The sequence below is a fragment of the Blennius ocellaris genome, assembly GCF_963422515.1.
Source record: "Blennius ocellaris genome assembly, chromosome: 3".
In the NCBI taxonomy this organism is placed as follows: Eukaryota; Metazoa; Chordata; class Actinopteri; order Blenniiformes; family Blenniidae; genus Blennius; species Blennius ocellaris.
In genome coordinates, this window is record NC_137652.1 from 7,245,468 (window position 1) to 7,263,717 (window position 18,250).

General features: G+C 42.0%; 1 protein-coding gene across 1 annotated transcript in view; it reads left to right on the plus strand.

Moving 5' to 3' along the window:
• lrba (LPS-responsive vesicle trafficking, beach and anchor containing) overlaps positions 1 to 18,250 on the plus strand; it is a gene marked incomplete at its 5' end in the record, with an annotated part of 187,605 nt that overhangs the window by 147,208 nt on the left and 22,147 nt on the right. The window contains one exon of the mRNA XM_080521001.1: positions 13,599 to 13,766. Within this exon, the coding sequence (XP_080377127.1) occupies positions 13,599 to 13,766 (168 nt within the window). The remainder of the gene's footprint in view (positions 1 to 13,598; positions 13,767 to 18,250) is intronic.

The following is an 18,250-nucleotide window of genomic DNA, read 5'->3' on the forward strand; positions in this document are numbered from 1 at the left end:
CCAATTGCTCTCTGTTTTTACTTTAGCATATAATTGTTGCATTCATGCTGTTTATATTATTTTCTTTGCTTTTTTTATATCCTTTCGATGAATTTCCATCTTTAATACTACTCTCCTGTGTAATTTCCATTTAATAGACATAGGTGAAGCAAACCCCCTTTATAAACATACATAATTTGGATAATATCATTGCATACACTAATAATCAGTCAAAGCGGGAACACTGCACCAACCTGCTTGTTAGAATATAGGCAGTAATGTGCTTTTGTGCTCCCGTAAGCACAAAGCAGCTTTTCATTGCTGCTCTGAGTGCGCCACTCTCATCTACTTGTGCTCCCTCCATTTCCTCGTCTCCTTTCCTTTGTGTCCAATTTAGTGCTGCAGAGGCAATTTGGCCTTATCCGACTGCTCTACACTCCCACCAGATACCCGCTAGTTGCTACTTTCAGGCTGATAAAATTTCAGCTTGCAGTTTCTTTCTCTGCTTTGTGCAAATTGAGATATTGATCGAAGGTATGGCCGAGCCCAGCAGGTAGCTGTAGGTGCACAGAAGCATAACAAGCTCAGGCGAACGAGTGGTTTCATCACAGGCGGGGCACTGTGGATATCAGCTCCATTGTCTCTCAGACGCGTGGTCTAAATCTAGATCTTTTAGTTAAATCCAAGCAAATCCTCTCCAGGAGCTGTTGATTTCATATCTTCATGGTTTCATGCAAGCTTGTTTTATAGATATCGCAACGTTGTCAGAATTGATTTGCAGGTTGTGTTGTGTAATTTCTCCATTTCTAAAGGGCAATTATAGCACCACCGATCATATGCAGACTGGGCCGAGGAAGAAGGAGAGATGTGTGGGTGGACAGGTCTCTGGTCATGACAGATAGCTGGCATTAGAGGGTGTCAGCTGGCAACTGTGGTACTGTTGGGAGAGAGATGAGCATGGTGGAGAGGAAACATTGAGAAAGTGAAGGAGTTAATGGGCTGTTTGGCTCTCTTTAGCTTGTCTACTGCTAATGGCCTCACAACACAAGGATAGACAGCAGGGGAGAACACGCAAACACACGTCGATGCACACACACACACCCTCAAACACACGTGCCTGCTGTCTCCACTCTGGTTATGAGCCTTAGATGATTAACAGCTAATTAGAGCCCAATCTGGAAAGGCCATTAAATGCCTTTCCCAGTAAAGGATTGTGCTGCTGTGCAAAACGGCGGCTTGTTTTTGTTGTCGTGACTGAGGGTTGCATGCTTGGTAATGAAAAAAATAGAGGAAGATATAAACATTACATCAAACTGTAGCCTGGCTTATATTGCTCTGCTGTTTGGAAGTGTCATAGCTCATCACTAATGTTTAGCGAGAAGTGTGTTGCATGGCAACGGATTAACCGTGTGTGTGTGTGTGTGTGTGTGTGTGTGTGTGTGTGTGTGTGTGTGTGTGTGTGTGTGTGTGTGTGTGTGTGTGTGTGTGTGTGTGTGTGTGTGTGTGTGTGTGTGTGTGTGTGTGTGTGTGTGTGTGTGTGTGTGTGGTTTGCTGCTTAACTTCTGGTATACACAACATGGAAGGCTTCACTTTGAAAACACAGGTTTGATGTGTGTGGTGGAGGAAAGGCTGGATTTTAGACAGACTCACTGGAGACGAATCACCCCGGGCTCGGGCCTCGGGAGATAAGCACGCACATCCACTACACTGAATTGCCTACAGTATACTTAAAGGCCTGCTTGTAAAGGCACACTCCCGTTTTTCGTGGTCCGTCACACACCCACACACACATCCATGCAAAGACACCGGGGTCTTGAGGCAGCATGCCACAGAGATCAGGGGCTGCTTGTTGTTTTTACCAGGAGGTCGGAGGAGAGGTTAAGAACTTGATCCCTCCTCCAGCAGATAACTACATTTCTCTGGGCGCTGTCAGCCTTTCTGACATTCCACTATATATGACCACATCTCTTGTCTTAGGTCTGCTAACCATTAATGTGATAGCAGGTGACCGTGTGTGTGTCTGCTGCTGTAAAAGTGTGTGCTGTTTGTGTGCATGTCAGTGTTTACCTGCGCTGTCATGTGTGCTGATATGCAGCACACATGCAATGTCTATCATTGTGGGCAGACATAAAATCCTGCCGGTCTGAGCCAATCCATGCAGATTTTAATAAGCTGTGAATTGCATGTTTAAGGACCAATGTAATCCCGACAGTTACAATATTTACACCGGCATGTTTAGCATGGGTGTTTTACAATTCTTTTTAAAACATTTGTTTGACATCTGTTATGAATCCTCTCAGAATGACGGTGTATTTTGATATTGTCAAATAATCTGCAGTGATTTGAGTATATCAGCCCTTTTTTCCAAGATGACTTCAATTTTCAATATCTGGCAGGTCTTCAATGTTACTGTTTTTTGTGGTCGTCAAAATATGTAAGATGCTGATAAATCTCGTCTATCTCATTGGGCCAATTTAATGAGTATTATAAAGGTGCAAAGTTCATTTCTGTACATTTAGGTAGCTGTTTGAATGTTCTAGATATCATAAGTGGTGAGGAAGATGGGTGTGCATATTGATGGGAATAAAAAGCATTTAATCTTTAATCCAGCAAAAAAAAAATTATTCAGCGCATATATCTGTTTCAAGGTTGTTTTTTTAAAAATATATTTTGCAATGATTTCTTCGTGAGTGTCTCATACAGATTTTATTTTCTTGATCCAACCCCTTTAAACTCTACAGTGCCAATTTACTGCTCCGTACCTCACGTTTGGTTCCTCTCAGTCATCTGTGCTCTTAGAGCACTGCTGACAGACCTGCAAACCACACACTTGGGAGAGCCGACCAGCGCATTACTTCTGGCCTTTTCTCCCCTTATAAAGCATCAGCTCACTCAAAACAGTGACAGAAACATCAGCTAAACTGCCCACACACACAAACACACTCTTCTTCGGGTCAGGAGTCGATACTGGGAGTGTTGTACTCGCCTCGTGGTGAGCTGTCTCTGTAAGTACCCACGATACCACTATTCTGTGGAACTTCAATGTAACAAGGCAGATTCTTCCATAGCGTTTAGGCTGTCAAATAAATAATGGATATAGACAAGGTCTGTCTTTGACAGATTATTCAAAGAAATGTCGAATACAGAAACACTATAATGCTTTGTTGGATTTTCAGTGATCATTATTTTTTATTATGAACAGTATGTGACTGCAATGGCAGTAAAATGTTTCATAATGTAATTTTGCATTTTCTTTTTTAACAGTCCTATGCTGCATCATGTCTAATATGAAATTGACAAGATGGATGGATCCATCTATTGATGTCTAAAAGTGCAGATGCACAAATGAAGAGAATAAATAGATGGATAGATTGTTGATACTTTATTGATCCTGAATGAAATTCATGTTGTCACATGCCTACTGATTGAGGAAGTTAAGAAATTGTTCTAAATGTAAGTGCATTTATGTCATAAATATTTGCAATGTACTTACAAATATAACGTGAAACAAACATCTATATTTACATTGCAATTTAAATTTACACACAACTTTGTTTGTAATTAAGTTGTGCACCAGTCTAATTGCACAAAATGCTGACAAGCCGTCCTGTTTTTACATAATTTTCTATTATAAAAAAGATGGCACATTTGTCAGCGAACCACCAAAAATCAGTTTTCTTACACCACCCACCAGCCAAAACGACATTATCAGGCCCCCCACGTCATTTGTTTGTTACGTGCAGACGTATGGAGGTCAGGTTACGATTGACTCGAGTGACAACCATTAGGAGAACTCCCTCAACTGGGGTGACAACCGAGGGGCTACTGAGGCTCAGGTGGTCTTCGAGTCCCAAGGCTGACTTTTGATGCTCGATTGCTGACCATCCCTGATGCTGCCTCCCGATTGTGTCCATGCACCTTGCATGAGTACCCGTCATTGTTTGTGCAAGATGAGTGTTTGTGGCTGATATTTTGGACTCCTTAAGTCATAAACTGAACTCTATCAATGAAGTCCATTTATCAAGGACTATTTACAAGTGAAGTTGGGAGTGACTTAATGTGCTCATGTTGCATGGACTTAACTCATCAGGATTAGCTCTATGGACAACTGGCAAAGTTAAAAAATACAGTGTGAAGACCAGTAACGATCAGATCTGCCGATTATGAGCCATCTTACAGACCATCTTTGAGGTTTTCTGTAGTGTTACTATGAGGTAATTCACAATTCACCAACCATCAGGAAGGAGTGACTCATTTGTGGGACCTTTGTACATTGTTTTTGGGACGGGAGGACATACATGATACCAACTGTCGGCTTTTCTGTTCGACTTGATTCGCTTGGGTTCAAAGTTCCGTCACGAGTGTAGTAGGCACTCCTGCCATGAACACTCGGGCCAATCTGCTTCACATTTGACCCTACAGCTGTGCTTGAGGTGATGTCATAGTAATCCTGCCTGCAGAGGTACATCTACAGCACTGCTAACAGACAAATGTCATATCAAATATGAGCCTTATCAACTTTACCCCCTAAGCCTGATATACTCACACTATCACCCTCTTTGCAAGTCCCTCTCTGAGCTCCCATCATGTTTATATGTTGACAGCTCCTCACACTTTGAAAGAGAACCTCTCACAGTGGCCTATTATCCAACCAGGATGTCATCAAAGCAAAGAAATAAGTCTTTTTAAAAAAAAAATATTTTCATAGAAAAAACATGGTGACCAATGCTTCAAAATGTTTGAGTATTAATTATTCAGCAGGTTTGTCTGTGATGTGGATTGAAGAGAGTCATTGGAGACTTAAGTGTCTCCTACCTTTTCTTTCCCACAAAATGTAGAGCCAGACACCCAGACACGATAGCTCCCCGGCTCAGACCACCAGCTACACAAAGTCAAAGATCACGGCTGTTTACATTCACCTCTCATCCGAACCCCACTCTCTGGTCAGACACCCGCTGGGACGCACATAATGCTGTTCCCACCAGCCTCCACGTCTTATTCTCACAGTAACCCCGCAGGAACCCACGTGTGAGCTGAGGTAAACCACCACAAGGAGCAGCCACTAACCACCGGGACGTACTCGCGAATGACTGAGTGAGTGAGAATCTGAGCGTCGTCTTGCCCAGTATGGCCTCATGTAATAGAGCACAGTTTACCATGTTAGCCTGGCGCTAATCTATTCCCCCGGTGTCTCCACTGAAAGCCTGGCTGTTGGATGGGAACGAGCGCGTGGGGTAGTGGGGGGGGGGGGTTATCTGGCTAATGTCAGCCAGCGCTCACTGTAGGGGTATTGTCATGCATAAGGGCAGACATGTTTACTGTGTGCTCAGTGTTTTATGAGCTGTCCCCCCTCCTTTTTTTTTTTTTGCCTCCTCCTCATCCATGCTCATCTCTCGCTCCTCTCCTGCATCCTCCTCTTCAATGACGTAATGGAGGAGGCTGATGAGAGCCTGAGAAATGGGATGATCTACTGCTGCTGACATACTCACTCACTAATGTTGTCCTTCTCCCCTTTTTTTCCGCACTCCTCCACGCTCTCATCGTCCGGCCAAAGTCTGCCGAGATACTTTTTTTCCTTTTCTGTTCCAGTCTTGCTCTGCTTCAGTGTAGCATATAGTCTTTGGCTGGAAGACTCCAGACATTTGTGTTGTCATGTTGGGTTTATTTAAAGGAACACTTAAGTTTGCCCTTTGCCCCATTTCATATGAATGTGTTCATTGAGGTTTGAATTTTTTTTCTCTTTTTTTCTTTTTTGTTTTTGGTAATAGAAGCAATAAGGCTTGAAATACACCTTGTGGACACTCTTATCTGCCTTTGGTGTGATTTTGAGTGAGTTCTTGCCATTAGAATCCTCTACATTTCTTTAAATGGAAGATTTCAATCAGGAAAAAAAACACATTTGCGTAACAAGCCCCCATGCAATGTAAATATACAGTTTTATTATTTCAATCTTGTGTTTGTGAGCTTTTATTTCCGGTATCTCTGGATTGGTGTCAAATAATTGCTTCTATCTACACCGCTAATCTGAGCACCTGGAGACTCTGAACTCTCTTTCTATTATCCTCTTATTAGTTTGATGCTTATTTGTTATCTGCAGGCCACCTATAGCTCGGTTCCAATACATTAGAATGTCACAGTCACACATAAATTGGTGATGGCGCAAGCACGATTGTCAATACTTCTGTCAAAATCAGCATTTTCACAACAAATAATATTTGATTCTTCACTGAAGAGCATGAATGATGTGCATTTTGGAAAGAAAATGTGTCCAAATTCCTCCCCTGTGCCCCAGCATTTGAACGCATCAGAATGAGTCAGAGAATTACGAACCACGCAGAGGCCGCCTTTCAAAACACATGGTATCAATTGGCCAATCACGTTGCTCGTGAATGGGCGTAATACAAACCGGAAGTCAGTTGTGTACTCGAGCCGATAGTTCGTTTGGCAAAAAAGAAATATATTTAAGCAAAATTAGACGGTGAGACGTAGTGATGATGGCCATTATACACATATTTTAGACGGCTTTGAGCAACCATTGCTCTATTTGTTCGGTCGTATTTTCCGAACAATGACCGTCCAAATGACTGCATGAAGGAGACTATTTTATGCATTCCATTGCACGCTTGTTGATTTTATATGTAAAGTGTCTTTGAGTGTCTTAAAAAGCCCTATACAAATAAAATGTTATATTTTATTAGTAAAACTTTTTTGTTATAATGGTTATCATTATTATTATTAAGTCAGGGGTGGTCAACCAGTCAGCCCAAGAGCCACATCATACACGTGGACTTAAAAACGAAATTGCTGTCTCATACAAACACCAAATGGCACGCACGCACGCAAGCACACACACACACACACACACACACACACACACACACACACACACACACACACACACACACACACACACACACACACACACACACACACACACACACACACACACATACACACACACACACACACAGAGCCAACTCTGTAATCATCGGGGACAATGATGCTCCTCTCACCAGCTATCCAAATACTCCTTTATCCAGTGCTGGAGTCCTCTTCAGCGGCCGTGTGTTTAATCAGCTCCAGCTGTTGACTTAACATTTGTCCACTTGATCCTTTTGTCTGATTCCACTGGTGAAGAATTTAGCAGCTTGTTAGCCTTTCATTAGGTAGACACACTCTGCAGGTGCTTCTTTGAGCCATTTGTAGAAATCCACCTTTTGCATTTAGTGTTTTTATTTATATATATATTTATATATATATATATATATTTTTATATATATATATATATATATATATATATATATATATATATATATATATATATATATATATATATATATATATATATATATATATATATATATATATATATATATATATATATAGGACAAAGGCTCTCTTAAGAATTTTAGTGTATTGGAAAAACTAACGTGCCGTGTTTGACTTTCAGCTTGCTTATATATATATTTTCATCATGGTTTCTTTTGCTTCTTTTGTATGACGCATTACAGGAAAGCTGAAAAGGGGGGAAAAACAACCACACTGTTGTTGTCCTCTCACGCTGAGTCAGCACCGTTTGGTTCATCAATTTACTCTTCAATCAGTCGTGTTTACTCTCTTGTCTGTGCCGTAAATGGGCCCAAATCCACCATGACATGTTTGTTTTTGGGGAGTTACTTTCCCAATCACAGTTCATTTTGCCTCCTTTCACCCCATAATATGATATTCTTGCTTTTCAACTTGGTGAGAGATAATAAGTGAGATGGGAGAAGAGAATTAGGGTGAAAGTTTCAGGTTCCACTTGACAGCGAGTGCCTCCATTGAACCATGTCCAGAACTCTCACAGTTGTGACCTATCTAATTAGTTGAGCGGGAGAGGGGGGTGGGAGTGCAGTAACACACTCAGTCCATCTGGGCTTCTCTTGGTGTGTGTGTGAATATGAGAATAAAGGAAACGGTTCGTTAGCTGCCTGGCTGCTCTGAGGATCTCATTCCTTACGTCATCTCTTAACCCCCCCCCTCTTCCTCTGCCTTGTCGAGGAGGGGGGGGGGGCTCTCTCCTGGCTGTTTACAGGCTTCCCCTGCTTGCTCTGAAATGACAATCGGCTTCTCATTTACTGCGGGCTAATAAGCCCTTTAATCAGAGTGCCTGACAACCTCGGGGCAAGCCAGCTCCAGATGAGTTGATCCAAAGGATCGGGTGACTGGTGAAGGAGCAGAAGGAAAAGAAAGGAGTAGCACTCGAAGTGAGAGAAGTAGATGGGTAAAATAAAAGGGGGCTGCCGAACTTGGAAGAGGAAGATGAACTGAAAAGGGAAAAGGCTTGCTTCCATTAAGGGCAATCAGGTTTTGTGTACTTTGAAATGCAGAGTTGATGGGATTTCCCAATTTGATTGAATTAAATGCACAAAACCGTTTAAACCCAACCACTTATTCTGGATTATAGCATCGTTCATTTTCAGCCGAGTGAAAATTCACGTTTCACTGTCACACATGCTGAATGTAATTTTCAGGATGTTTTGACCAGCTTGTTCTTACACAGTCATTTTAGTATATGCAGACCTGACAAGTGTTTGCTTTATTCATTCGTAATCAATACAAAAGAAAACAGTCTGCCGCTGACAACACTCAGCTTACAACATGTGCATTCAATTAGTCACCCGCACCGTCTGTGACACAGGCGTGTGCACGTGCGCGTGCACTCGTGTACTTGCATCACTGTTGGCATGCAAATGAATGGATTGATTTGCTAAGTGACGTTTTAACATCCTTACAGACAGCTCTCCATAAGTCCTTAAAAGGGTTTTTTAGGACCAGTGAGGGAAGGAGGAAAGCGTTCACTGTCACCTCGTTAAGACTGAAGTGAAATCCAGCTCAATCCAGGCCATAATGCTAACCACAAACCACAGTGAGGTCCAGAAAGCTCACTGATAGGAGCTGTGCCGCTCTGTCGCACCAACGGGCACTTTTACTTTCAGGCGGAAAAGAAAAAGTGGCATTGCCGTAAGGATTCAAAGAAAAGGTAAAAAAAAAACATAATAAAGATAAATTGCCCACTCGCAAGTTAAAAACAAAGTTACGGTACCCAATGTGGCTGTGAACTGGTTGCTAATTCTCGATCAGACACACTCAGTTGTGTCCCTCAGAAGTCAAAGTAATCCCAGTTTAATGTCCTCCAGCTGGTTAATTGCAATCATTTGGTGTCTCTTGTCTGATGTCTCAGATTGGGATAGTATATCTTTAAGTCCTCAGTCTGGACTGCAGCTCTCTCTAAAGAGTAACATATTGACAGACACATAGTCAAACTGTCATTCTTTCTGAGTGTTTTTGGTTTCCTTTATAGGCTTAAAGTCTGCACTCCAGCAACAGATGTTTCGCAAAGCAAAGAATTAGAGTAACCCGAGACTGGCGCAGAGACGTGACTGGTTCATTACTATATGCATTTTCATTGGAATTCACATCACAGCCTGGCAAATTGGCACACCGGCAAAATAAGCAGGCGATTTGAGTGAAAATATAGAATTGTTTGCGTTTGAGTACACGGTGGCCTTGATGGGGGAAATGGTTTGGCCAAATGAGTAAATGAGTCATTCTTCTACATTGGAGAATATTCCAAATTATTGTTGCCCTTGGAAACAAATCACAGTGCACAACAAAAGGGACCCCCTGTGCTTCAAAGGTGTACTTTGTCAAATTCGTAACAATAGAAATGTGAGATTCCAGTGACTTCTACCCCCTATCAGCATTTACATAAAGGCATGCTAAATTATTCATTAATTATCAGAGAGTCCCCTGCGGATGGGGACGACACACACACTGGCTGCTAATTGGCCCATCAATAATCCTGCCCGGTTCTCCTGAAGTGGCACCAGATCCCACCTCAGGAATCTGCTATCTGCCCCAACCTTCTGCTCGATTGTTTCCACAGTGTGGCACCACACGAGGAAACGTCCCCACACCTGCTCCACCTGACACATTGTTAATGGGTTATCGGAACAAGCCTAATTTCTGTTCCTCACTTATATTAATTATCCATCAAGCGAGTTCAAGGCCTCCTTAGCTGCACCCTTGTCTATGAAGATTGAATCATGAGCTTCTTCTGAGATCAGGTCTAAATATTCTCTGTTGTGGTTCATGTTGCATGGTTTACGGTTGTAGTACTACATTTAGGGTTACTGTTGCTGTTAACTGTCGTTTGGTTATGGAGGTTCTGTAAAAAGAAGTTGATTCAAGTATTCGAAGGTTCTAATTAATCTGTCTATTATTTTGCAAAATACATGAAAACATCAAGTATTTGTGTTGGCTTTTAACTTCTCAACCTTAAGATTAATAATTTAATGCAGCATTGCCATAACTTCCAATAGTGTTTTTAGGTCCTGCAGTTTCCTGTACAAAATACAAAAGTAATTCTGCCAATAATTATTTATTACTATAATCAAAAAATAAATGGGAAACAGGTTTTTGTTTCTCATCATTCTGTAGGCAAATCCCACAATGTACCATTGTAGCTGCCTTTATTTATTTTTTTATTTTTTTACAATGTTCTCTTAGAAAGTAATGTTATGTTCTTCATTACTGGACTGACAACAGAAATATCGAAGATGAAATCAGGCCTCGTCGAAATTTGCTTTCCATTTTTTTCAAATAATTGTTGGCATCACTTGCAAACTTGAGAAATTCTGGAAAGGGGGAAAAAGACTTTCTGTTGACTCTTGCTTACATAGTAATTGCTGGCTTGATGTGTTTTCATTGAGAGACAGCTGGGACTTGGTTGGTAGAGTGAGTTGTCCTCCAGCTCCAGGGCTGGCAGACTGAGCGTGTGGGAGTGAATGAGTGAATGTGACTGATCATGTAAAGCACGTTGACACATTTTACTGCTCAAGCAGTTAAATGTGAGTCAAAATCCACTTACTACAGTTGATTTTGGCCATTTTATTACATTCAGATGGAGAGAGAAATACAGAATATCTTCCCACCTGTCATTGAATGGTCGACTTTTAAGTTATTTTCTGATGAAATCTTTAGCCATCCAGATGTTTCCCTGAGTACCAACACTGGATGAGGCCAGAATAAAATTGCATCCTAATCTCCCCTTTGTCTGACTCATGTGGCACTGTGCAGCTGGCTTTTTTTTCCGAGATCCAAATCAGGGATCTTTGAAGCAGCATGATCAAGGCCTTTTACTGTATCCCCATAGGCACACACACACACACACACATTTTTTGAATCACTGAGATCTGGTCCGCCGAGGTTAAATTCCTACACCTCGATTTCAGTTGAACAGCACTTGCAAGTTTTTTTCTCAGATATGAGCCGACAGACCAAACAAACACAAAAACATACTTGGAATTTAAATGCCAAGACAGAACACACTAATTCCCACTTATTTTCTATGTCTCGCTCGCTCCAAATGTTACATTGGAGTGATTTCCATAAAGGCGGCCCTCTGGAGAGGGGGCTGCAATAACATGGCTGCTCTTTGTTTCCCTGTGCTGATTGACAGTTGATTGCGTTGCACATTAAATGCCCATCAGTTCCAGCTTTAGTTTTAGAAACAGGGGGGCAGGGCCCGTCAAAGGTCAATCCCAGCACATAATGAACTGATCTCCCTCTTACACACACACACACACACACACACACACACACACACACACACACACACACACACAGTGAATAGATAGTCTTGAACCTACAGTGTATTTTTTCCCCCCCCCCAAAAAAAGTTTAAAAATTTGCAGAATAAAAAAAAAAAAAAACACATCTTTTTATCACCCAAATTAACACACGTTCTAATGAAAATCCTGCAAGTCTGTAATTATCGTGATAATTAGTTTTCTTTACTCGGGGTGCATTTAACTTTTCATATATTTAGTTTTTGCACATGGGTTTTTCCTCTTTGCTGTTTATACTATTTTTTTATAGATACTGAGCATTTCCCTCTGCTTGTAAACTTTATTCTTGTCTTGAGTGTTGTAATTTACGGCAAGGTACTTTTCAGTCCAAATAAAGGAAATCATGAATCATCAGGTTCACATGATTGGCCAGCTTTGAACCAGGTCTGCTCTTTTAACTGTAAAGTCAGGGAATGAATTAGAATTTTTAAGAAGTAAGAATGTAAATTATCCTGACCAGTAACTATTACTGGAGCTGCACAATATCACACTTTGTTATTGGTCTATCAACCTGTACGTTATATACTGTATATCAAAAAAGGCTGACTGAACTGTAATGAACTTCAATTCAAAAGGACAGAATTTTCATGTATGAAAATGTGTGAAAAATTAATCGATCCACCACATATTGGACAATTACTTTGTCCAATGTGGTAACCACTTGACATCCCTAACTATTTCATACCTGGTAGCTCCAGAATCTCGGAGGAACAGAGAAAGAGCACTATCATTAAGAAGAACACATTTCAAACTGCAAAGACATTTACATTATCTATATCTATATATTTAAGTGTTAGCATTTATTGCAAATCATATTAGCACAATACTTAACACTATCCTTTGTTGCATGTTCACATGATATTGTGCAACCCTAAATTTTACTACTTTGCAGATTGATGTTTGCTAATAGATGCTCTAAGACAAAACAAAGGGTTTGAATTCTTATTTTTAAAGTGCTGACATTTGAAAATCTGCTATTTGGTTCTTTGAACGTGGCAAAAATGAGCCTTTTTTATTTCTTTGTTACTTGTTTTTATTTCCGAGAAGCAACATAAGAGATTTTATTGTCACAACATGTCATAAATTTGTGTTGTTGGTCCTCGCATTACTTCTTGATTTGCCATTAGTACAGCACTGAAAACCTCATCTTAGCTCAGCCGCACACAGTCTCCTCTTCAGACGTGCTCTCCCTCCCTGATTGAAAGTTGTAATTAAGAGAGGAGGGAGGAATTAGATGCAGAATGAGCTGTCAGAAAGTCACATTTAAGTGAGGGATGCACTGCTCTCCGCAGTAAAAATTTAAATGATATAAATTGCCATTTAAGTGTAGCACAGGCTAATGTTTTGTCACAAATTAATGTGACACAAGGCAGCAATGACAATCAAGGGCTGCCTCATTCTAATTTGGTTGTGTTTAGAGGGCTTTTGTGAGCCGACAGCTTTACACAAATTAACACAATTGCCTGTTTTTATGAGGAAACCATAAATGTTTTTTCCCTGCTTTGCCGGCTAATGAGGAGAGAAAACGGCTTGTGTCTCAGCGTTATGGCGATGTGGAGACGTCGGCAGAGGAGCAACACGGTGCTCTTATCCGCTCGCAACCAGCCGAGAAAAGAACAAAGACAGAAGCTGAAATTGCTCCCTAATGAACAACAAGAGTTCTCTAATGTTTTGATGCTCCCTTATGATCAGATCCAGATTCAGCGTGCTTTGTGCTCATTATAGGAATCATTGGCAGATTCTGTCACAGGAACAATTAGCGGGATATTTTGCTTTCTCCCAGGAATTCACCTTTGAGGGGAATTCCTGGTAACTACTGCTCGGTGATTTGATGAGGAACATCTTTGGGGAGCGGCGTTTGGTTTAGCGTATGGTGTGTAAACGGCATATATCTGTTGACATTTACAATACTCTTATTCCTTTGTCCTCCCTTCTTCACTCCTACAGGCTCTGGAGAGCGAGTTCGTGTCCTGCCAGCTTCACCAGTGGATCGATCTGATTTTCGGCTACAAGCAGCAGGGACCTGAAGCAGCCAGAGCGCTCAATGTTTTCTACTATCTGACCTATGAGGGCGCGGTTAACCTGAACTCCATCAATGATCCGATGCTCAGAGAGGTGAGGCCACTATACCAAACACCACATGCATGTAGATACACATTATAATACACATTAAAGTCCTGGAGAGCTAATTTAACTCTGTTAGGATAAGGGGGGAAATCAAGTATGCTCAAAAGTCTTTTATCTGACCCTATTATATAAAAGCCTGCGTCCATCACCAGTATTTGTATTTCAGTAGGGTTTCTAATGCCATTATCCATGTTAAATTGCTTGTACAAAGGTATGGTAGAGATCAGCTCAGTCTTCTGTTAGACATTGCTGAGCAAAGCCTTTTTGCTGGTGTGATACCTTTTTGAAAGCACTTCACTGAGCGTTCCCACTGTTAACGCCTTAATGCCCCCTTCTCCTTGGACGCCATTCATTATTCATCTCCCTCACTTTGAACTGCCGCACACACAAACCCGACTGGCCTGCCCGAAAGCAACCACACAAAACACAGCGCGCTCAAGAAAAACACAGCTCGCTCGCCAAGAGCCAAACATCAGCCTGACAACTTCACCAATCTGCTGTAAAAGGCAGTTAGCCAGCAGCAGGCCAATTGACCCTGCTCCCATCAGCCTTCTTGACGTCTAAGTTTTAGTGCCAAGAGGGGCAGAGCTCTTGTTTTTATTGTTGAGAGAGCCGGGTAACAAGGTTTCAAACTGGGTTACTTTTGAAAGATGATTCCACTTTAAAACAGTTTAGTTCTTATCGTAGATTTTTGTATTGGCCGTGAAAACGTAATTTCTGAGACCTGGAAATGTGAATTTATTACAGCAAAGGTGAAGAAGTGAACAAATAAAATGAGCTTGCCTTTGGTATGATCATTTAGATCAGTTTAATGACAATATTGAGACGTGCATTACGGTGATCTGATCAGTACTTCACTTATCTTTCTGTAGGTTAGTAATGCTGGTGAGTCTTGAGTACAATGTTACTCTTAAAGTGTAGAGTGAGTAAAACAATTAATGCACTTTACTCACAATAGGTTAGAAATGTACATTTTCCTCATGTCAGTTGTGTCTAAATGGAGAACGGATTAGAGTTTATTGAGTGACGGAGGGCCCGTTTGCCTCCACTGTACTGCTGCCCTTCATGCTCAGTGACTGGAGCATCACGGGCACTCGGGCCAGATCCTTTGATTTATCACCTCATTCACCCTAATTCCCATCCAGATGTGCTTTGGCCTTTATACACACGCCCGCCCGCACGCCGATTCATTATCTGGGTTCACTGGTCATTTCAACACCCTGCCCATTATCCATTCTTCTGTTTATAACACGCACACACACACACACATGCACACAGGAAAATTGGATCAGTGCTACTCCAGTATTTCTGCCAGGCTGTTCCAGTGACAGTGGGACTGATAAATCCACCAACATGAAGAAACCCATCAAGGGCAGGTGTGTGCGTGTGATTTTTTTTTTGTGCCATTAAAATCTCCCAGCTTCCTGCTTATGACTGCAAGAATGCAGAGTTTGGTTAGGCCTGCTTCTGAATATACGCTTTTTATTGTTCTCCAGTTTTTCGGGTCAGTAAATCACTGCAAAACGTTTGCAGACATTAGTTAAATAGACGCCAGTGTGCAGGTGATTTGTGTTCTGTAATACGGTTTAAAATATTTTACTTTCTGTGCCGTTCCATTCAAATTTGTGGAGAATTATGAAGCTTAAGTTAAACATTTGATCGTGTATTTCTGAAGAAAAGCCCCGGGAATGTGGGTCATTTTCTTGCTATTTTGAATTGCAAAGTTAACATGATACTTAAAAAGACAGCGTTCAACATGTTTAGCAGTGGCTACATAATACAGAGCAGATGTTGTTCAAATGTAATATTTCCATCATCAGTGTGCGCAAATTTAAGGTTTGTTGGGAAATAAAAAAGACAGCTTATTGTTGCTTTCTCATCCCACGGCCTCTCTGATGCTGTGACTTCAGTCTGCCGCCTTTCACAGTTGAAAGCCGCCTCAGTCTGAGCGCTTTAATTAGTTGAATAAACCAAAGCAGTGTTATGCCTGTGAGCTAATCCAAGGCTCCCCCTTCAACTGTGTTTGTGCGGAAGGAAACATGCCCCGTCTGTGCAGAAGGTGGAAACAGAGGTCCAGGTCTGGGCCTCGTCATGGATGGGAGTTGGGGGCTGCAGGAGCTTTGAAACTTTCGGGCCTGAACGTGTCCCCAGAGTTGGTCATTACTGAGTGACAACTGTTTTAGTCGAAGCCATGGGCCGAGCCAGACTAGGCCGCATTAGGAGAGACCCCGGGGCTGTTCATTGTCAAGGGGATGGCTCGCAGATGTGTGTGTGTGTGTGTGTGTGTGTGTGTGCAGATCTGGATCTGAGAAGGTAGAAGTCTGGCGTGCAGGGTTCTGTATTTTTGGTGGGCTGAACCTGTTTTCCTGCCAGAGTTTGGCACAAACTCCCACCAGCCCTCTCTCACCCTCAGACACACACTTGAGAGATTTGTATGGATCTTACCTTGATATGTTTGTACATACACGTGTATGTATACATCCATTCATTGGCATGTGTATACCTTTGTATATTTATGTGTGCTCATCAGCATAAATGCGCACGGTTGTGTGTGTTTATGTGTGCATTTCTGTTCTGGGAGAAAGTTTGGAATATCTCAGCACAGATTAGTGACTGCTGTGGAGACCACTGCAATGTTTTTCAAAACCGTGATTACTTCCTGTCCTGCTCCCTCCCCTCTCTCCTCCGCCCAGGAGAGACGTGGTGTGCGCATGGCATACATGTACATCTGTGTTGCCTCTGTCTGCATAAAGAGAAACACACCCTGCGTTGCCTTCTCGTCGGTGTCCCGGGCTTCCCCTCTTTCACATGTGATTATGGAAAATCCCACAGCCTCCCTCACCAGCGACAAAACGCAGAGCTCTGTTTGAATTGTACAGGGTTTGCGTAATTCGGCAGAAGACGGGAAATATGCCCACGCGTATGAACCTGTTTTGACACTCAGCCAAAGTCTCCCACAAAACATGAGCGCTGCGAGTTTATTTCCTTTGGCAAATGTGTTGCTCATTGTAATAAATGGATATTTCAATAAAAGAAAGGACATTTACGCAAACGAATGCACCAAACTGCGAGTCAGACATGCAAGGCCATTGTAGTATTTTCGTTTCCATTGATTCAGAGTCTGTGTTGTTGAGTTGATTTGCATAGAGGCACCGTGTTTTACATGGATATGTCAAGTGGATGAATAAATCAAACGGTAGGCTGGGACATCTGAACCGAGGGCGTCTCACCCATTTAAATGTATAGAATATAGAAAACCTTCATCAGACACGGGCCAGTGCTCCCAAAAGAGATTGGCCTTGTAGTTGGCCCCTCATATAATCACCTGAGCATTGCATAGGCATATAGGGAAAAGGACGTGCTGACCTAGACTCAGCCACTTTCCAATGTTTCCAATGCCTCGTAAATGTCAGGTCTGAGTTTAATGAAGATAGGTTGAGTGGCTTTGAGGAGCGTCTTCCCCACATTAGCTTAAGCAAAATGCTCTGCTGTGGAGTCGCAGGATGTGTGCGGCACTTTGACCTTGAATGATGCACTGCTGTCCTCTCACTAACATACTGCCTGCGGGTGTGATGGAAAATGTTAAGATTCGCTGTCAAGGTCAGATATTTCACATTGGTCGGTTAATGTTGGTCGTTTACCAAACTTTGAATCCCTACTTAGAAACCAGTGTTAATGAATGACCGTGTCAGGGCGGTGGATCAGGTCACCCAACGTCTTGGTCACGTCCAACCTGAACACAAAACCACTGACACTCGCGCTCAAAAGGAGTCTGTCTCGCTTCAGAAAGTTTCCAATCTTAAAAGCCATTACCAAACCACACCGATTGCTTAATAGCTGCGTGAGATGAAAGCCCTAATCCTTTTCCATTTTGCTTCGTATGAAGTACTAATCATGGATTTATAGTGCTGGTTTTAACAGGACTGATCGTGAATTATTTGCTTTTTTATTCAGAGGGGGATCTTGGCCTCTTCTGCTGTTTAAATGGGCTAGTAAACATAAATAAAAGTTTCACAAAAAAGAGCAGCCAGAAGAAGAGAAGTTGTAGTGTTATTGTAGAAATGCACAGAGGTATGGGAGATTGAGTAAGGCTGGGATGATGACTTGGGTGTCTTACAGTAGCTCTGCATTCACATAAAAAAGTTCATTTTGTGTAGGGCTTTTGATGCTCGATGCTTGGCCCGGAAGAAACTCCTTGAAACCTTTCTAATCGACGGTTGCAGCCCCTCTTCCTCCGTGCCTCTTTCCAGTCTCTGGTTAGTTTCAGACAATGGCTATGAGAAGACGAATTTCCCAACTTTTTTCTCATGGAAATACCATGTGCAGGCCTCAAACATGAGCTCATGCTCAGACCGCGCCAAGTCGGTCTCAATTGTCTCGGCCTGCACACGCGTACGCACACACACACACACACAAGCTGTCACAGTGCACACCATCATGCTGTCGGCTCTGTCATAATGCAGTATTGCTTG